The sequence below is a fragment of the Zingiber officinale genome, chromosome 3A, assembly GCF_018446385.1.
Source record: "Zingiber officinale cultivar Zhangliang chromosome 3A, Zo_v1.1, whole genome shotgun sequence".
Lineage (NCBI taxonomy): Eukaryota > Viridiplantae > Streptophyta > Magnoliopsida > Zingiberales > Zingiberaceae > Zingiber > Zingiber officinale.
In genome coordinates, this window is record NC_055990.1 from 152,947,005 (window position 1) to 152,967,638 (window position 20,634).

The 20,634-nt window shown below is 38.0% G+C and overlaps 3 protein-coding genes across 4 annotated transcripts; all 3 read right to left on the minus strand.

The window, feature by feature from the left end:
- Positions 1-253: 253 nt before the first annotated feature.
- Positions 254-3,142, minus strand: LOC122052864. Its single transcript, XM_042614598.1, has 4 exons — positions 2,848-3,142; positions 2,112-2,758; positions 1,303-1,503; positions 254-685 (listed from the first exon to the last, which is right to left on the minus strand). Exons 1-4 carry the CDS (start codon positions 3,086-3,088, stop codon positions 641-643), a joined length of 1,134 nt encoding a protein of 377 aa, XP_042470532.1. The 5' UTR covers positions 3,089-3,142; the 3' UTR covers positions 254-640.
- A 9,454-nt stretch (positions 3,143-12,596) lies between these two features.
- LOC122052867 (probable E3 ubiquitin-protein ligase ATL44) lies at positions 12,597-14,268 on the minus strand. The gene has a single exon (XM_042614601.1). The coding sequence runs from the start codon at positions 13,444-13,446 to the stop codon at positions 12,859-12,861; it is 588 nt and encodes a 195-aa protein (XP_042470535.1). The 5' UTR covers positions 13,447-14,268; the 3' UTR covers positions 12,597-12,858.
- A 1,430-nt stretch (positions 14,269-15,698) lies between these two features.
- LOC122052866 (transcription factor bHLH111-like) lies at positions 15,699-17,763 on the minus strand. Of its 2 annotated transcripts, none has more exons than XM_042614599.1 (8): positions 17,396-17,763; positions 16,940-17,281; positions 16,678-16,867; positions 16,452-16,571; positions 16,308-16,379; positions 16,162-16,227; positions 16,037-16,075; positions 15,699-15,955 (listed from the first exon to the last, which is right to left on the minus strand). In XM_042614599.1, the coding sequence occupies exons 1-8, from the start codon at positions 17,740-17,742 to the stop codon at positions 15,788-15,790; spliced, it is 1,344 nt and encodes a 447-aa protein (XP_042470533.1). In that variant the 5' UTR covers positions 17,743-17,763; the 3' UTR covers positions 15,699-15,787. The 2 variants fall into 2 exon arrangements, with proteins under 2 accessions (XP_042470533.1, XP_042470534.1); XM_042614600.1 differs by having other exon boundaries at positions 17,105-17,281; positions 17,396-17,757.
- Between the last annotated feature and the right edge of the window lie 2,871 nt (positions 17,764-20,634).

Below are 20,634 nucleotides of genomic sequence, written 5' to 3' on the forward strand. Positions count from 1 at the left end.
TACAAGAGATAATTAGACAATAATGTTTAGAAGAAGTTAAAGCAAATAAAACTTTACATTAAATGAGTAGAAACAAAAAAATTTAGAGATTGGAAACAAAATTTCTTTGGAAATGGAGATTAGATGCAAAATTCTAAGTTGTATTTAATTATTTTTCTCCAATTTACTCATAAAATAACCAATCGGACAATTGCAGCAAATTATAGAAGAATATCAACAATTAGTATATACAACTATCACAAAAAAACAAAACTTAAAGCTCATGATGTTTCTTCTTCAATTAAATAGATATTCGTGTCACAACATTATTATCCATTGCGATATTTTAATTAAAAAACTGCCCGTTGGGATTATCCTGAATCCCACATAGTCTAAGATGTCCGAAAGTTTGACAGAATTGCATTATCCTGTGCAAGATATCATCTAGCAAATTAAAGAATGCATGTTACCTGATGCAACGCTTTTCTACACTTGGAATTATTTCCCCCCTGCTCTTTCATTAAGGACCGAGATACCAGTCCATAAAACATTATATTAAAAAACGATTTATTTCCAATGAAGATTCACTTTGATATTTTAATGTGCATAAACACGATTATTTTGTTTACACATCGCATATTCTCCAATGCACATGGCCTTCCTATTTCTTCTTCGATTCTGCAATTTGCCGAGCAATATTTATCTCCTGCAAGGAAAATTCAAATCAAGGAAGCATATTTATCCAAAGGAAAGTATTTAAGAAGTGTCTGAAGGATTAAAGAACATGACACTTTGAAGATGAAAATCAAGCGAATCAAACGCTACAATGCTAAGATTTAAATTCCGAAACACAATTTCTAAAAACATACCAAAGATAACACATAATTCGGTTCAAGCTTTGATATAAACACCTTCTTCATCATGTAATAAGAAACAATTAGCCGGAAGTAAAGACGCAATCTAGGATCATTATTGACATCAAAGATATGAAAAGAAAACAAATCAGTTTAATAAGTTAAAACTCAAAAAACTTGCCTTTATTGTTCTATTGTCAAGGAAAAAGCATCTTCATGTTATGGTGAAGAGAATCAAATGTTTACAATACTAAAGATTTAAATTCCAAACTCCAAACAGGCAAATACAATTTCTAAAAACATACCAAAGATAACAAAACTCGATTCAAGCTTTGATATAAACACCTTGTTCATCATGTAACAGAAAACAATTTGCCGAAAGTAAAGACCCAATCTAGGATCAATATTAGCATCAAAGATAAAGAAAAAAAACAAATCTGTAAAAAAAATTAAAACTAACAAAACTTGCCTTTATTATTCTATTGTCAAGGAAAACACATCTTGATGTTATGGCTTCTCCATGATCCAACAACCATCCAACTTCCCAATAAGCTTCACCATCTTTGCTGCTTTCGGACAAGGACCACAGGTTCTTAGGTAGTGCAACTAGGCCACGATGATCTCTGACAGATTCTGTAGGTGCATCCACAACAAGTTCATGAAATGCCTCCTGAAAAACAAAGTTCAAATTAGGTGTTATTGATGAAAAATCTAAAGTGGTTGATAAGTAATGGAATGGCAAGAAGAGTTATATCTATCCAATCGCCCAAAAATCGAAAGTGGTCGATAAGCACCCAAAATTGCATATGACTGAGCTACTATCTATCCAATCAATTTGTGATCCATTTGTTCTCCCTCCCTCTCCCATTTCCCCAACCAAGTACACCAAGCTCAAAGGAAGCAATGGATAAAGGTCACTCGGCAATAGAAACAGAGGAAGAAGAAAGAATGTTAACTTTATAGATGTGGTCAGTTGTGAGAAGAAACTACTCTAAATTGATAAAGGGGAATTCAAATTTTGATCCTAACTGTAAGACAAAAAGGCAACTCTGATAATGGAGCAGATGCATGCTAGATGGTCTGATCATGAGAACCATTAGTTTCAAAAACAATTGCCAAACTAAAAACCTCAAAGCACATGCAACAAACTAAATGACGGTGAATAATATACCAAAATTTGAAACTCGAGGAACAAGTCATAAACCAGAGCAACTCAATTGCCAATCTACATGGTTCAAGCACAAACAAAGTAGAAAGACTGGGTACAAAAAAACTTACCCTTTGCTCACTCTGAAATCTAGCAATGGAAGCCGTAATGCCATGCCAAACCCCAACAACCTCAGAGACATCCACCTTCACAGAAGCTGCGAATGCAGTCTCTCCGATGGCGCACCCACCCATCAGCTCACCATTCCTAAATGGGCCGTCCCAGTGCTCCGAGAAAACCTTAATCTTCTCCAGCCTCATCGCCCCTTCCTCAACTCTAACCACTTGAATCACTCTCATCCTCACCTCCTTATCCCGAGGATCCACCAAGCAATGCTCCAATTCTATAATCTTCTGTCCACCCAGTCCATCCAAAGCCCAAACAGCTACAAAAGAGCCGCTGGAATCAAATGCAAAAGCAGAGGTCTGGTTGTCTGGTCCACCGACAATCCTCTCCTCGACGCTATACCTCGTGGCGGCGTCGGCCTCGCATCCAACAGTCGGCAAAAGCCTGATCATCTTGTACGTTAGCAAAAAAAAACCTTTTTCATCAGCGAGAGTTGGGCACTGGGTCTGCCAGTCGAACACCTGGACATCCCACTCGCGGAAGGCATCCGGGACAACATTCTCTGGCAATTCGACGGGAACACCCTCTGAAGTAAAGTCGGCTCCAAAGCCATCCCACTCTCCGGAGACCCGCTGCGCAAAATCGACCCATTCTACAATAGAGGGGAAACAAGAAAACAAAATCAAAACCGAAAAGACCAACTTTTTGATGGCAACTGAGGGGGATCTGAGAAGTACAAACTGGATAATGATGTGGAAGCTTCAGCGGTGGATGCGGCAGAAAAGCGGAGACGGAAGTCGTCGGCGGCGGCGGGAGCTACTGCTGTAGACGAAGAGAAGACGCCCCTGAGTGGAGGGCACTGGAGAACGAGCCGAAACCTTGGGGCTCTTGGAAAGAGCGAGGAGGCAGTGGTGGGGAGAAGGGATTTAGGCGAGGAGAAGACGCTGGAGGAGAGAGACGCCGTCGCCGTCGCCGTCGCCATGGCTTTCCTCAACGCCGTGGCCCGTGGGGAGTGGGATAAGGAGGGGTGCCGATGAAAAAAGAATTAAAAAGCCGCATAGAATATATTATATACCCGAGGGAAGAAAAAAATAATTTCAAAAATTGTGAACGGTGAGATAGACGAGACGGGGAACAATTGGACGGCAGATTGGGGTGACAGCTGGATCAAATTGCGCGTTCCGACTTGGTCAGAGTTGACTTGGTCGTGCCAGCCGAGCCTCGTATGGCCCCGGCACGGAAGGCAGGCCAAATTGGGCATGACCCGACCACGATGCATGGCCTAACTAGGCAACGAGCCAATATCAAGGCCACTCGATATTTTCCTCTATACAATCACATATTAAAAAAAATATTTCCATTTTCTATATGTAAATTTACTTGAACTTCCTCATATAAATATCATTATTTAATTATTCTTTAAACTTTTTTAGAAACAAAAAATTCAAAAATAAGTATAATTAATCTTAAATCCAGCACTTTAAACTAGAATTAACTATATTTTCTATCAAAATTATCCCTCATATTTTTGTAAGTACAAAAAGTCTAAAAATAGATATAATTCCTGTTAAATTTAGCATTTTAAACTAAAATTGAGTATATTTTCTATCAAATTAAGCACGACTTTCTAATTACCCCCGTATTTTTTTTAAATATAAAAAATTCAAAAAATGAGTATAATTCCTCATAAATTCATCACTTTAAGATTTTATATTTTCTATCAAAATTACCCCTCATATTTTAAATTCAGTACTTTAAACTAGAATCGAATATATTTTCTATCAAATTGAACACTACATTTTTTCTACTTAATATCATTCCTCCTAAATGCAACACCATTTAAAGAAAATCTAGTATATTTTCCATCTAATTGAGCAACATTTAAAGAAAATCTAGTATATTTTCCATTCAATTGAGGTGGGAAAAGGATTGTGCTCAATTTGATAAAAAATATACTAGATTCTAGTTTAATGTGCTAAATTTAAAAAGAATTATATTTATTTGTGGACTTTTTATATCTAAAAATACCAGGAATAATTAAATAAATTAGTATTCATTATATTTGACTAAGAAATGAAAACAAAAAAAAATCCATCAAATAATCCTACAAATTATTATAAAAAATTATATATATTTGATCCTGTCCGAAAGTCGATGAGATGAAAAGCTAAGGATGTGGCGCTCCCGCTGACCGCCTGTAGACTCCGCTCCTCCCTGCAACACAGATGACATCAGTGTTGAGCCAGGGAAGGGGTCACCGGTGTTGGCCCTCCGACGCTTAAGTCAATCACCAGCGATGAAGTAGAATGCACAGCAACAACAAGAATGGACAGTGTAGCGCGAATTGTATCTATTGCGTATCTCCGCCGATCCTTGGACCCCCTCCCTTTTATATAGAGCTCCTGTAGCGCGCGTGCACGCTTCCCCAAGCGAGCGAGTGTCTTGAAGTTTTCCCTGAAAAGACTTGTCAGTAAAGTGTCCCTGACATAATACCTTAACGAGCTGAGCATATCTCCGATGTGACAATGGAAGCTTCCATCATACAATCTTATGGTTAACCATGTCTAGTGTCAGCGGCATTAACTCTCAAAAGGATGTCGATGGATAACACAGGGGGTCTGCTGCTAGGCCGAGCGGAATAGCCGCTCAGCCAGAGTTTTACTACGTTCGTACTATGTCCGCTCGATCGTAACTCTGCTATGACTGTCGAATCCTGTTGTTGGGCCGAGCGAGGTAGTTGCTCGGCCAGGATACCGTATCCTCCTAGCGTCCAACACCTCCTTAAGCGTCGGTTGTTCGGCGCATCCCCCCCCCCCCCCGAGTCAAAGGGTCAGATCGAGTGCCTCCTCCTCCCGGTCGGCGACCTGGTCGCCCGACCAGCCAATACACTTATCGTTCGTTCGGCCATATGATACCCGAACGTTGACCATGTTGACTTTGACCTCCATCGTGACAACTATCCCCCCGTAGGGTGGGCCCCTCCTTATCACCGCATAACATGCCTACCGCTCAAGTCTAGTCAAAGGAGTCTGCAAGTCCGACTGACTGGATAAAATTGTCTGTGAAGCTTTTCACCCGCTCGGCTTATGATGCTCCTTATATTTTGATCAGCCAGACACAAATCTGTCGGTCGGCTATGGGACTGCTCTTCTATAACCGAGCGAATGTTAACAACTTTGACTGCCGATTGGCCTGTTGAAGACTGTCGTTCGGCAACACGTCCACTTCCTTACGTCGATCAGCACAACGAACATTCATACTTGAAAAACCTTTTCTTACGTTACCTTGGGCGAGCGTGATTCGGGCTTACGTCAGCCATAATTCTGGGAGACTGTGCAAATCTCGGCTCATGATGGCTAAGCACGACCCATGCCTCCTTAATTGCCTCCATTAAATGTCGTCCCGTGGCTAAGCGTCATGTGTCTTGCCCGTTGCCGTTGCACGCTTGACGTGACAGGCGGATATCCGCTGGCGATGTGACGTTTGGCGCTTCGAATTCAATGGTCTAATTTTTGCCTGGATTTCCGTGACTTAGATCGGAAGGCTCCGGTCAACCGACCACAAGGTTTATAAACCCGTGCACGTCATCTTCTCCTCCTTCGCATCTTCGTCTTCGAGCTCCTTGGCGATAAACCCATGCGTTTCCCAGCGACATTCTGTCTTTGCTCCTCCACGATTTTCTTCCCCCGTTGCTCTCCGACGACACCTCAGTAAGTTTTTCTCCCTTCCAATCGCATATTTTCGCTGCCTTCTTTGCATTTTACGATGGAGAGTTCTTCACAGCCTCCCGTCGCTGTCCCTGGGTCTTGGTACACCTCTACTGAGTCCAGGTTTGACGCCGGGAATGCTGAGAGCGGGATAGTCGCCTATGAGTTTCCTTCTTATTACCAAGTTCTTCTTCTTTCTCCTTCCGACCGGCCAAATGTTTCGCCGCCCGATTGTTTTTGTTTCTTTAGGGATCAGTTTACTTCTGATCTGCGGTTTCTAATTCACTCCTTCTTTCCTGTCGTATGTAAATACTTCTGTATCACCCTTCATCATCTAGTGTCGAACTCCTTTCGGCTACTGTGCGAGGTAGTGGTTCTATTCCGCCTGCATGGCATTCCTCTCACTTCCCGAGTTTTTTATTACTTTTATTATCCCAAATTGTCTGAGCCGGAGACTTTTCTTTTCTAAGCCCGAGTGGGCTTAGTTTTCTTTGACAAAATGTTGACCTCCAACAATCTGAGTTGTCTGAGCCGGAGACCCTACCTTTGACTCGGGGGATGCGTCGAACAACCGACACTTAAGGAGGTGTTGGATGCTAGGAGGATACGGTATCCTGGCCGAGCAGCTACCTCGCTCGGCCCGACAACAGGATTTGACAGTCGTAGCGGAGTTACGGCTGAGCGGACGTAGTGCAGAAGCAACAAAACTTTGGCCGAGCGGCTATTTCGCTCGGCCTAACAGAAGACCCCCTGTGTTATCCATCGACATCCTTTTGGGAGTTAATGCCGCTAACACCAGACATGGTCAACCATAAGATCGTACGACGGAAGCTTCCACTGTTACATCAGAGATATGCTCGGCTCGTTAAGGTATTGTGTCAGAGACACTTTACTGACAAGTATTTTCAGGGAAAACTTTGAGACATGCGCTCGCTTGGGGAAACATGCACGTGCGCTACAGGAGCCTTATATAAAGGGGGTTTAAGTATCGGCGGAGGTACACAATAGACACAATTCACGCTACACTGTTCGCTTGGTGACCAGGTCGCCAACCTGGAGGAGGAGAATTCGCGCTACACTGTTTATACAAAGTTAACACCTCCTCCCGGTTGGCGACCTGGTCACCCGACCGATCGATACATTTACCATTAGTCCGACCATATGATACCCGAATATTAACCGTCTTAACTTTAACCTTCATCATAACAACTATCCCTGTAGGATTGATCTCTCCTTATCACCACATCAACATTCATTCACTACCCGTAACAGAGCCGACCAACAAAAACAACCTTAAATATATTGGCTACACAACAAACCTGACCAAGTAACAACAACAAGAGTTTGTATATTCCAAAGCATGAAAAAAAATCGATGGATAAGCATGAGCAGATGAATAAATAGACAGTTAAAGAATAATTCATTAATCTTTCGCTTTGTTTACTACATAGGAAGGTAATTAATGGAGAGATAAAATACAATCGGATTCGATCGACCAATATAGTTTTTGTCCAGACCGTCCGGGTAAAAAAAAATCCCGGGACTCTAGGTCAGCCATCCAGCATAGGCCTGAGCTTAATTTAACCGTACCTGAGTTAGCTCAGGCTTAGCTCAAATCCATTTTTAAATAATATTAAAATAAATAATAATTATTATTATTATTATATTTTTTAAGAAAATATAGTTTATTTTTTATTTTTAAGTGTATGGGTTAGTCCTAACACGTATGTTGAGTCGTGCTTAGCCCTCCCTATGGGCTGAACTGCTCTTTCTTGGTCTGACATATAGCATAGGCTAAGCCGGTCCCAATACGATCCAACTATTGTTGTACCATGAAGGGTACAACTTAAATCATGCGTAGCCAAATTAGTTCTAGTATTTGATTCATTTTACACCTCCATCAAATAGTGTAGGCGTGTAGCCTCAATTATATTAGCGCCCTCTCACGACTACCTATGGAATTCGACAGAAATCTAAGAATTGGTAAGTGCATGGATAGAAGCATGTATAGATGATGAGATCCTCTATTGAATTTTGACCTCTCGATGATTACTTATTATCTTTTATATTTACCAATTGAGCCAGGCTATGAACCCTCCGTTGTAAAAAAAGATTAAGGAGGTTAGGTAACATTGAGCTTGGGTGATCAATCTGATTTACGAAAATTTTCTATCGATTACTAAAATAAATCGAGAAGTACTTATAATAGATAGTTCATAAGTCCAGTATTTTCTAGTTAGAAGTCCTATTTAGAGGAAAATGTGTAACTTCCATTATATATAGTATTGGAAATGAATTAAATGTTCGTGAGTAAATTAGTATGGGAATGAATAAAAAATTATTTATATTTATTTAGAGGGTGTTTGGCTAAACTTATAAGCTCTCTAAAATAGCTTATAAGTTGTTTTGGAGCTTATAAGCTCTTCAAATTTGTTTTGTAAATTTTTTTTCAAACAGCTTATAAGCTGTCAAAATAAACTGTTTTGGAGCTTATAAGCTGTTTTTAAAAAAGTATGGAAGAGCCTACTTTTTTAAAAAAAATATCTTATTTTAATAATTTGTTTCTCTAAAATATCCTTATATAATTTCATAAATCCCCATCTTATCCTCGATAAATTTTTATAAGCTTAATATCTTTTTATCTCCATCGACTTTTCTTCCAACGTTGTATCATCTTCTCCACCAACGCCTCTTTCTAATTTTCTCTCCCCCGATGCAGAAATTCGCCCAAAACCCTTTATTAATAAAAATATCAAAACTCTTTATTAATAGTATTATACCCTTTTTGGTAATTTTATTAATAAAAAGATCTTATAATACCAAACACATCAATATCTTTAAGTTGATTGTAATAAGTTCACTCAAACACTTTAACAACTTATTTTTAAAATAAGACCTAACAACTTATAAGCTCCTAAAATAACTTATAAGTTGTACGAGCTTATAAGCTGTTTTTAATAAGTTTAGCCAAACACCCTCTTAATATATATCACATCAATTAAATTCACAAATTTAAATAAATTATTAAATTAATGTGACGCTTGGTTTAAAGGTTTGGGAATGAGAGAATGTATTCATTCTCAAACCTTATGTTTGGTTGATGAGAATAAAATCAAAATTTTGGAATGAAATTAAAAAATTTAAATATGGACAAAACTCATTCCTCCTTTGAATTTTGATGGAATTGTTCCTAAAACAAATGTCTACAAAGAATGTTTACTAATCACATTTATTTTAAAAAATTATCAAATTTATAAATAGACAAATAAATTCTCAAAATAAATAAATAAATTTATATTATTAAACTCATGACCATTCAAATAAAAATATAAAAATTTTAAATAATCAAGTTTAAGTTTGATAACATTTAAATAATCGTTGGAAAAAAATCACTCCAAATTTAAATAATTATTTTAACAATTTAATTCATTTTAATCGAATCATAGTAGGCCGCGTAGCCTACAACACTAGCACCGGCGGCCCAACAACTCATTGAAGCTCATCAACGCTCAGATTCACGGAACGCAAAACGGCGGAATGCTCGTCCAAGAGTACCGCGAATCAATTCTTATCTTTGGTATGGCTCATGCTTTTATCCCCCATCATTCCTTCTCCTCCTTTCCCTCCCCATTTTTTTCCTCTCTGGTAATCATAGCCTTACACTTTATTGCTTTTTGCGGTGATATAGTGCCCCACTTCGACATGATTGCAACAGGTGCCCAACCAGTGATCCGATCTTCGGTCCCAAAATATCCCCTGTCCTTGTTCCATTCAGTTTGTTTTTTTTTTAATTTTTTTTATAAGTTTTCCATTCAGCCAATAAAATTTTACCTTTTAAAATTTCTTTAGAAATTGAGTTATAATATTAAGTATATAAAATCCTTGTGTCCCTGAATTAAAAATTTTATATTGGAGGGATGAAATATATATATTTATGTTTAGGGAAGACGATCATATCGTTGTCTCTCATTCGTATCTTTTTCACCCTTTATTTTTATATTTCTTACACTTCTTATATTTAAAAATTGAGAAGGAGCAGTCGTCGTCATCGATCCCCTGGTTTCGTCCCTACTTGTGTCATTTTTCATTAAAAAAAAAAAATCAATTTGAAAACTTTTATACACTTAATACTATAATTCAAGAGCAATGATATACCCACATAATTTTATGACCTATTATTTTCATTTTTTATAGATTTTCTCTGTGTATATTATTTTTCATAATTCAATCCTAAAATCTATACATACGGAAGTTTTAATAATAATGATAATAATAATAATGAAATGAGACAGAAAAATAGGAGATTTTTCGAGATCAGAGAGAGGATCTAACCTCTTTATCTTTAGGCTTGTCCTTGCACCTAAGTCTTCACGGACTTAGCTGAAGTGATTAGTGGATAGAAGCTTGTCACTTGAAAGCGTGGATTCGAATCTCGAGATAAACAGGGCGTAATTCTTTAATCCATGTATATCTCTTCCCACTGTGCACTAGTTTCTCTAGTTATCACGATTATCTCTTTTATGTTAGTCCTGAGACGAATTGACCGGGGGCTAACGAATCGACTTTTACCACTTGTCCTTGCACCCAAGCTTACATTGCTCTCCATTGGCATGCATAAATCCTTAGCCACCAGGGTCCAGGCCTTTGCACCTTGTGCGTCACTCTTATAAGCTTATGTTTAATGTTTCCATATCACAAAAACTTGCTTAAGGCATTGTTTACAAAAAAAAAAAAAAAAAAAAAAAAAAAAAAGTGAAACCGTCACATCAGTGGCCCCTCTGGAGCCGGTCCCACGGATATGGAGGGAGATAAATGCAGGTACACATGTGGAAAATGTATGACGGAGACGTTAACCCCAGACAGTGATACTCCGAGGATCGACCCCTGGACCTTTCAATCATAGAACTATACACTCCCCATCTGTGCTGCGCCCTGGGACAAATACTATATATACTCGTTGGCTTCATTGCAGCTAATTTCTCCGGAACAGCTTCTTCAGCTTTCTTTAGCCTTTTTTTCCGTTTCAGTTACGTTATTGGCGTTTTCACGGAGTCCAAGTTTGAAGCAGCCGTCCACTAGAGTGCTAGAATTGACACACTTCCATTGGAATAAATACAATTTCCTGGACGTCAACGCACATCCATAAAAAAAGGAAAAGAAAATGAAATCTTAAATTAATCAAATGTCCTTGAGACTGCCATGTGGTTTCCAATTAATCAAAGTCATGAAAGCTATGGTTCACCAAACGCTGTTGTGAATATTAAAGCCTATCCTAAAAACTATCTACTAGATATTGATCTACCTGGATTGATCTTAATCTTCTTCTACACAATCCAAACTAGTGTCGAGAAAAACGTTTTTATTTTTGTTCTCATCTATCTTTTTGAACCTCTTCTTATTTGTACTGTAAAAAGAACTCTTTTTTCTTAATATATTGTCGAGTAAAAAGGCAGTTCCCTTCGTGCCGAAACTAATGGAATGCACTTCTTTCATTCTCGTCTTTTCCACTTCCATTGTTTAAGCAAATTGTGGCAAGGGATTGGACCCTCAGCATGCTATACAAACCTCAAGGCCTTTTCTTGAAAGCTCTATTGATTGAATTTTCTAGTACCAGCCTTGATCTCAACCATGTTTTAACAAAAATATCATCCTAGCTTTTGCTTTCTCCACACTAGAACATCACCCTAGCTTTTGCTCTCCTGGAAATTTGGAAATACACCAATACAATGGAAGAAGGTTGGGCCATGAAAGATACAAGTGTAGCCAGGATGTTTGGAAAAGGCAGGCATGCTTTCAGTGATTTACAGCAGATAGTTGTCACACTTTTCATGGATACTACAAAAGGCAAGACAGCATATGGATTCATCAAATATTTTTTGATGGTGAATTGCTGCAACAGACATGCTCTAACTAAATCATGCATCATTGAATGAAGATTGAGAACCATTTGATTATATTCACCAGGACACAAAAAAACTCTGCCTTCTAGACAGAATCGAATTCTGATTACAGACATTCTTTTCCTAAATATCGATCTGTAGTGCAAATCATATATGCAAGAAACAACAGAGTAACTTCTTTGAGATAAGTACACAAATGCATTCATCATGATAAGCCTTGACCATTTCTCATGAATTTAGCTAACCTTCAATGTCATCTTTCCTTAAGCATTTATGAGATGGAAGGATATCCTTTTCACAGTTAACCATTCATTCATAAAGAAACAGACCTTCAGGTCTCCAATAAACAGCAAGCAAAATAGGATGAGCGAGTTGTTCGATCTTACTCTTTAAGGATAGTCGTTTTAGATTGATCCCAGTAACTTAAGCAAATTATTTTATTTGTTTACAATATGCAATATTTAATCACCAATTCAGTCTTGTTCTAAAGTGGTCTGCAAGCTAGAAATTTGACTGGGTTTCACCTTTCTCCAACTTGCCTTACTATAATTTCCCCAGCTATGAAACGGCACCATTAAGTAACCTAACAGGCAAAATAAACACTGTCCTACTGCAAGTACTAAAAGTGTCAAACTCCACCTGCCTTCATTGATGGATGATACCTCCCCTCAACTGTCTCCACTTACTCTTTTCTCGAACATGCTCCGTTCGCCCATTTTTCTTAGACTCTCATCAGAAGGAAAAGAAAATTGAATTTGATCAAAAACCAAAACAAGCAGGCAATTCAAGACCTCAAGCTCCAACCTACAATTTCTAATTTGCTACTCCATTCATTCTGCTCTTTATTTCAATCACAAAAACCCACCCCCAACTCTGACAATGGTGAAGGAATCGCCTTTCTTGTTCAAAGTTAAAATAAAGTGGCAACCTTACTTTCTTTCTTCAACTAAAAGCACTGATTGATCATCTATTATCAGTGATCCAAATGAAAGGTATCACAAGGTGAATCTTTTGTTTGAATTCCGCAGTAGATGCAACCCTGAGGCAACACGTTACAACACAAGAAGTCTAATCCACTCACTGGTTCAAGCCTAATTATCATCTTCATTTATTTACAAGTGACAAGAAAGGGAGGCAAAGAGGGTTTAGGGGAGGAACCTAGTAGCGCCGGCTAGCTCTGTAGCCCTTGAAGCTTCCTGCGACGCCGCTACATCGACGGCAGCGGCGGAGGTGTCGGCGCCGTCGCCGGATCTCACCCCGCAAGTTCGACAATGTACCGGCGTTGCTGCCGAGCCGGTGCTGGCGACCACGAGCACACGGCGGCAGGAGGGGCAGTTGGAGTGAGCCGCGAGCCACGTGTCGACGCAGCTGACGTGGAAGCCGTGGCCGCAGTGGGGCAGGATGCGGATCTCGTCGCCCTCCGCGAACTCGGCGAGGCAGATGGGGCACTCCGCGAGGCTGCCGCCCACGGCGGCGGCGGTGTACGACACCTTGGGCAGCGCCTGGAGGGCCTTCTTCTTGAGCCCCTTTCTCGGCGGCGCGGGGAATCCGGGCGAGGAGCGGCGGAGACAGGCGCAGCGGGCGACTAGGGCGAGGCCGACCACGCAGATGAGGGCACAGAGGAGCGCCGCCAAGATGACGACCACGTCGGAGTCCACGGAGAGAGGCTCCGGCGGCGCGGCCGCCGGTAGAAAGCTGGAGTTGGACTGCAGAAATCTAGTGGCGGGAGGCATTGGCTTATCGAGGTAAGACCGAGACTGAAGCAGTGGAGTGGGCTGGGATTCGAAGGCATACCTTTCACCTCACGGCAATAGAACTGCCGAAAATAATCAGGGGGAAAACAGAAAAATAAAACACACAATTTATTTGACAGAAGCCCCCCTGATTTAACTAATATACAAAGATTGTTTTATTATAATTATAAAAATCGAGGTGGGTCCTGCCGGAAGAGACGTGCATGTGCTGCCATGGTGGATAAAGCTGTGGGCGCGTTCAGTCGTCATAATGGCGTTGAGGAGAACGCATGTGGCTGGCTACTGTAATTTGCATAGGTTGTATTCTTAAAAATATAAAATAAAATAAAATAAAAAAATCTGCCACTCACACCCTACCACGATTGTAGGGACTAAATTAGATAGGGTTAAGAGGGAGTAATTATATATCGAATAGGTTCTTACTTGGGAGTTTAGCGGCCGATCAAAAAGTTTCGTAGGATCGTATATTTCAATGTTATTTACCTTATCATTGTTTATGTGGGAGTCTTTTCATGATTTATCAAGACTCGAGCATTAATCGGTATAAATTGGATACCGATACCAACTAACAAAATACACCAAGATTTTAAACTAAATAAACTTCTCAACCAAAAATCAACGAAGCAAAAAATAATTTCGTTCATCTAAAGTGTCCCTCATCATTGGCCCCATTGTAAGATTTTGAAAGATAGATCATGTATCGAAGGGGATATTTAATTTTCAAAGGAATAAACTCCGTGAGAATCGATCATTGTTCAATTAAGCAACTATATCACCCGAGCACTAACTCTTAGCAAAAATCAAGCATGCACGTGCAATGACGTAACTAGGATTTTCAACCAAAGATGAATTCAAGAAATTTAAAAAAAAATCAATACAACATAAAATTGAATTACCCAACCCTAAAAATTAGAAAATACTTTAAAAAATATATGTTGAAATTTTTTAAAAATTCTAAACATTAGCATACATAAATTTTTCACAATTTAAAAGCCTAAATTTTGTATTAAGAGCTGAAAACAAATTTAAATTTAAAAATTTGAACCTTAATTTGTAGTTCTAGTTGAAATAATATCTATTGATCCTCAAAACTTATCCATAACTCAGAGTCAAGAATCATTTACGATCTCGCTTCTTCATAATATTTAATATTTCTACGTATGAGACCTCCATTCCAATCTAAATCATCATCCTAATTAGAAATTTAATAAAATAAAATTTATACTTTTCAACTTTTCTTCAATTAATGAAAAGAATAAAGGAATAATTAATCGCAAACTTGATTCCATGATAATTTAACTAAATCAACATCAAATCAATCTCAATTTGAACCAATCTACTGTCTGCATCTACCTATTGTCTATTAAATTTAGTTCGAATCTGATCTAATTTTAATTTAGTATCCTCACTTCATATTCTACAATTTAATTTATCTATTTATTATTATATATTTTATTTTTAAAATTTAAAATTTAATATTTCAAGTCATGATATTTTTTTTAAGTGAAAATGGTATTGCTTAAGTCAAAGGCTTCCCAAAATATGGTCAATTTTAATTTTCCGATGATGAGGCAGTGAACCGATGAGTCAAAGTGACAGTGAGAATTTTGATATTAATCGGGGCCCCCACATGCCCTGCAACACACATTCACGAAGAAAGACAAAGATTCCAGGCATATGTGTTTGTGAAGGGAGCCAAAGTAAGCCTCTGCATTCGGTAGGAATCAGGCACTCCTCTGTTTCCTTTGGATTTTGTACAAAGGTTGAAGGAAAGCTCCAAAGAGAGCGACGGGAAGAAGCATCTACCTTTAGCTTTTGGGGTTGCTGGTTGGTCCAGGAGAGAAGATGCCAAAGCGAAAGTGTCTGTCTCTGGTGCATTTGCTCGTTGCCACATACAACAGGGTCACCACCTCTCACATCTCGGACGCCAAAAGTTTGATTGGTCGATAGCATATCTCATAGGATCAGTAAAACCTAAAACAATGTTGCTTTGCTATTACGGTTGCTGGTAGATAATCTAGGTTATAGTTTGTAAGATGTTAGGATTGACTTATGGCACTGAAACTTTGGCAGACCTCCACAGTTTGTCAAAGTCAACCTTTCTTTCCGTTGACTAGAAGTTTCAACATGTAAGTCAACTCAGCTTATTTGTTAAGGCAACTCAGGGGGAGACCCTAACTAGGTCAACTTAGATTCTTATAAGTAGAACAAACTTTGTAACAACTTGTGGATGAAACAAAAACAGTTCAAAGTAGTGAATTAATGCATGGAAAGAGCAGTCTATTAATTCTAAATTGCTGTCTTCTAAATAAATAATCATCTACAAGAAACAACCTCTTAAAGTCGGCATCCAGCAATCAGATCTAATGCTCTCTCTGTGGATTTGAGGAATGGAAGAAACAGGAACCAAGCAAAGGCCTTTGCTCCTCAGATCATATCTTGCCTCTGCCTTCTCCTTCCTCTCAGTTTCTCCCCAACAATTGCGTTCCTGAAACAATGAACAACCAATTTTACTAAAATGCATTTTGCACAAATTATCTTCTTTATTTTAGTGTAATATGATTATTACCTTGTTCAGACTAGGTTTCAGGTATGGGTCACTTAGTAACTGCATAAAAGAAAAAGAAAAAATATATATAATTAAACTAAATTGCATCCAGTAGAATACAGATATAAAGAGGTTGATGGTGTTACCTGTACTTGCTTTTGTAAGATCCTGATACAATTGATGGTCTCCATCAGCACTGATGCTTGATCTGTCTGAAAAAATGGGGAAAAAAAAATGAATGATCGACTAATTCATTTAATCTTAATTCTCCTGGACAAATGTGTTGAATTACCTTCCCAAATGGTGACACATGTTGTTGGAGAGCACTTATCTTTTCTGCCACTTTCGCTTTAGGCACCTGCAACTGTTCTTAATAAAAAAAAAATGTAATTTGATTCTTATTTGATGAAGTGATGAACAAAAAACTTGGCCTAACCTTGTTTGATGGGATCATTTGGCTATTATTCTTGTTCTTCCTGAAGTGCTTCTCTGAGCTTTCTTCAGGTCTTTTCCTCTTCCCTTCAGCTGTTCCACCACACCTACCATTCCCTCTCATCTACAAGCAATCAACCATTTATGTTTTTTTTTTTTTTTGGGAAAATCAACCATTTAGAAACCGAAATCTGAGATTTATGAACACAATGAGAAGAAAGGGGACTTACTGATGAACTCTGACATCCTTGTTTAGTTTCACCACACAAATCTGAGCCTTTCAAATAAGGCTCTGAAGTTTTGAACTCCATGGCGTCTGGCTTGTTCAAGCATCCTCCAAATGGCATTTGATCCATCAAATTTCTTTGGCTAAACCAAGGATGATCCAGTACAGATTCAACACGACCAATAGTCTGGTATCTGGTCATGTTATCAATTATTAATTTTTAGAGGAAAATAACTTTCAGACATACAAATAAATAAATACTACACCGTTTAGTGTTTTTTTCTAGAAGAAGCTCATTGTTAGGGAACAGTGGTGAAACTGGACGATCGAACTCATGTTTGACATGAGAAACATCAGATTGCATGTAAGCACTGATCATGGAAGGAGCAAGATGATGATCCAGGTGTGAGTTTGGAGGAGCTATAGACCACCTGTTCTCAGTATTATTGCTGTTCGATTGCATCCCCAAGAAGTTGAGCTGTGAGGATGGATGCATCAAGCCATGGCATGAAGCAGGGTCAAATTGATCAGCTGAGAGCTTCTTGGAGCTCAACACTTCCACAAAGTTTTCTGCATCGTCCTGGCAATTAGATGCCTCTCCACCATTTCTGCAATCCATAAGCGTCCAAATCAACATTCAAGTATGCTTAGGCACTGATTTAACCATTTTGCTGACTCGTCTTGCACTATGAAATTTAGAAAGAACGCGACGATCGACTCACAGTAGGAGGTGGTTCCACATGTGGTGGTTGTCAGCCGGCTCTCCGCCGGAGGAGGAGTCCATGCTGAGGGCCGTGCAGTGGCTAGCGGCGGCGTTGGAGACCGAGGACTCGTCGTAGGACGACGACGAGCGGCGGAGACGGACCGACGGTGGCGACTGAGGCGGCCAGCGTAAAGGGTTTGTGTGAATATTCTCCCACCAAGAGGTCGTCGGTGCCGTGGCGGACGGCGAGAGAAGGGGAGCTCCGTGAGCCATGATGAAATTAGCGTGCATGGACAAAGCAACGATACTATATATGATATGGCTTCCTAACAATTCATGCTCTCTCGACGTTCGCCGGGGCTCCATGGCCAGTTAATAAGGGACGACCACCAATGCCAACGTTGTCATGAGGTCACCTTGTCGACTAAGTGGTTGATTTTATATATATCTTAATCTAAAATTTATCACATCACCTATTTAACACATGTATAGCTAGGAGTGTAATCAAACTGAGTTGAATCGAACTCTTAAATATTTGTATTTAACTTGTTTATAATTGAACCGAGTTTTATTTAACGAATATATTCATGGCTCATGAGCATATTCAAGTTTAAACAAACTTAATAAATATAAATTATAAATTTAAATATTTATTAAAAATTAAATTATATATTTAAAAAAAATTATAATATTCATATTAAAATTTATAATTTTATTCTAATAAATCAATTTAATATATTTATCTATATGTTTCATAAGTAGAGTGTAAAATATATAAATTCAATATTAAAGTTATTATTTTTTTTATTTAAAAGTTGATTCATGAGTTTAACGAACATGTTCATGAGCTAACGAGTCGAATATTGTGAAACTTAAACTTGGTTTGTTTATCTTAATGAGGCTCGTTAAACGAGTTTTTATCGAATCGAGTTTCGAATATCTGATTATGAGCAATTTGGTTCATTTATATCCTTATGCAGTGGCGTAGCTAGAATTTTCACTTAGGAGGGGCAAAGCAATGGAGTCGACGAACGATGACGATGATGCTGGCAAAAAATAACGTTGTCGACTAAGCGAAAGAAATCAAGTAAATTTCACCTCAATTAAAAGGTGTTTTTTTATGGAGTATTGGCGAAGCGACGACATTAGTCAAGTGAAGATAATGACCATGCAACAAATGATAGTGATGATGGTAGCAATTGGTGTCCGACGTTAGCGACTTGGGCTATAAAGATAACGACATGTTGCGAAAGATTTTGTGGGTAAAATTAGAGTTAGAGAAAAAATATGAAAGAATTTATAGGAAGAAAAAAAAATGAAAAGAGGAAAATAAAAGTTCGGGATTCGAGGAGGAAGAAGAAAAATTGATAAAAAAAAAAATTGACTTAGTAAAAGAGTAAAATGGGTTAGGTTGAAAAGATTTTAATTGGAATTTTTTTGCTAAACAGATGAGTAAGTTTTAAAATTTATGATTATACATTTTTTTTTATTTTTTTCTCACCATATAATTTTTTCCTTGAATTTTAGGGAATGTGACCGCACCCCTGAATGTATAGCTACGCCCCTGCCTTTATATATATCTATATTTATCTCCCTTCATATCAAAAGAAAGAGGAGTCATTAAGGTAGAGCAGGTTTAGATAGACATGCTCTATAAACTTAAAACACTTGTAACATCGTCTCCAATCAATCCATGGTTGACTCACATTTACTTCAAACTTGAATCATCATCACCTCAAAGCTTTTGACTTCTTGCTCGCTCGATCGATCAAAAGCTTTGTTTCGCCAACTCTTTGAGCAACATCACTACCTTAGCTTGTTCCGTTGACAAATTACCTCATTGATTGAACACCATTCCATTCCCACACAAAAATACCTCCTTGTTCTTAAAGCTCCTTTACCAACCATTGCACACATATGTGTGCACGTAGGAAACCCATTAGTTGTTGTCGCCATCAAGCCTATGGAGAGCCCACTCCCACCATGCTTAGTGGGGAATGGGCATGCCATGCATAGAGTTTCAACTTGGGTTTGCCTTCAAAAAGTTAAGATTGGCATGCAATGCAAAGCAAAGGTAAAACAAATCTCCTCTATTCTTCTTATATATTATTACTATAGAAGATTTGTCTAGTTTGGTAACATATCTTTCGTATATATATATATTTTTTTTAAAAAAAAACTTCAGTGGAAAACTTTTGAATGATTTAAAATTTGGGAAGGATTTTGTAGGTGTCAATTTTTGGGTGGCAAAATGAAATTTTGCATGTGTTGATATAGCCATTAAGAATAGGTCAACAATGCTTAGTAAACAAAAAAGGCCGTCCTTGTGTGTTAGTGATTAACTTGATTAAACTCTCCTTTTTCATTAAAAAAAAATTGAGTAATTTTGAGTGCATGCTTTTTTGGTAAGGGTACTTTTTTTGTCTTATCCATTTAATTATATAAAGGAAGTATTTATTTAGCCCAACTGTTCGCTGAACTAGAAGACAAAAAAATATTCCACTTAATGGAATAATTGCCTCTTAAGCTTTTTGTTGCGTTAATTAATCAACCTCATGATAATGAAAGCTTGATTTTATATAGGAAAAAATTGATTTTACTTTTCATAACTTTCTAAGCAAAATACCCCCTTAAATAGACAACAAAACTATTAATTTGTTCATCATTAAACTTTTGTAATTCATTTCCATTTTACTCAATAGATTTTATTAAGTTGATAAATCATTTAGGAAGGTTAATGTATTTTTATATCCTTCTTTTGGATACAAGAGAAGTAAGAAAAATGGTATGGCTTTTGTTATCTAATCCAAGTCACGTTCAAATTTTAATGAGTAAGATCTATGGATCGATTAATTAGTAAAATTAATTTTATTTGATGGTAAATTAAAAGAAGTATTTAGACTAGGTAGAAAGTAAATTGATTCTTTAAAAGTTCAATGGCATTTTGTAAAAATATATATAAAAAAATTAAGGGATAAATAGACAATATAATAAGCATTGTCCTTGTCGTTTAACCTAATTAAAGATAACCAATCTTATACTCATTTTAAGTATTTATGTTCATTAAACATGAATATGATCATGACAACTAAAAAGACAAATACATTTAAAAAAAACGAGTTATACAAAGTACAGAAATTTACACCCTATCAATCTCAAAATTCAACCCTTTGATATTGAATGATAAATCTCTATTAATTTACCACCTTAGCTGTGTAGCTTCTCCCATGCATTTAGGACACCTGGGGGGAGTGGATT

What these genes read in the sequence shown, in the direction of transcription:
- LOC122052866 (XM_042614599.1), bottom strand. Translation starts at nt 17,742, where the DNA reads ATGGAGCCCCGGCGAACGTCGAGAGAGCATGAATTGTTAGGAAGCCAT. An exon ending in ATGTGGAACCACCTCCTACT is followed by an intron (nt 17,282 to 17,395) that starts GTGAGTCGATCG and finishes TATGGATTGCAG; the next exon opens with AAATGGTGGAGAGGCATCTA. An exon ending in ATGTGTCACCATTTGGGAAG is followed by an intron (nt 16,228 to 16,307) that starts GTAATTCAACAC and finishes CCATTTTTTCAG; the next exon opens with ACAGATCAAGCATCAGTGCT.
- LOC122052864 (XM_042614598.1), bottom strand. Translation starts at nt 3,088, where the DNA reads ATGGCGACGGCGACGGCGACGGCGTCTCTCTCCTCCAGCGTCTTCTCC. An exon ending in AGCTTCCACATCATTATCCA is followed by an intron (nt 2,759 to 2,847) that starts GTTTGTACTTCT and finishes CCTCTATTGTAG; the next exon opens with AATGGGTCGATTTTGCGCAG. An exon ending in TTGACAATAGAATAATAAAG is followed by an intron (nt 686 to 1,302) that starts GCAAGTTTTGTT and finishes TTTTCCTTGCAG; the next exon opens with GAGATAAATATTGCTCGGCA.
- LOC122052867 (XM_042614601.1), bottom strand. Translation starts at nt 13,446, where the DNA reads ATGCCTCCCGCCACTAGATTTCTGCAGTCCAACTCCAGCTTTCTACCG.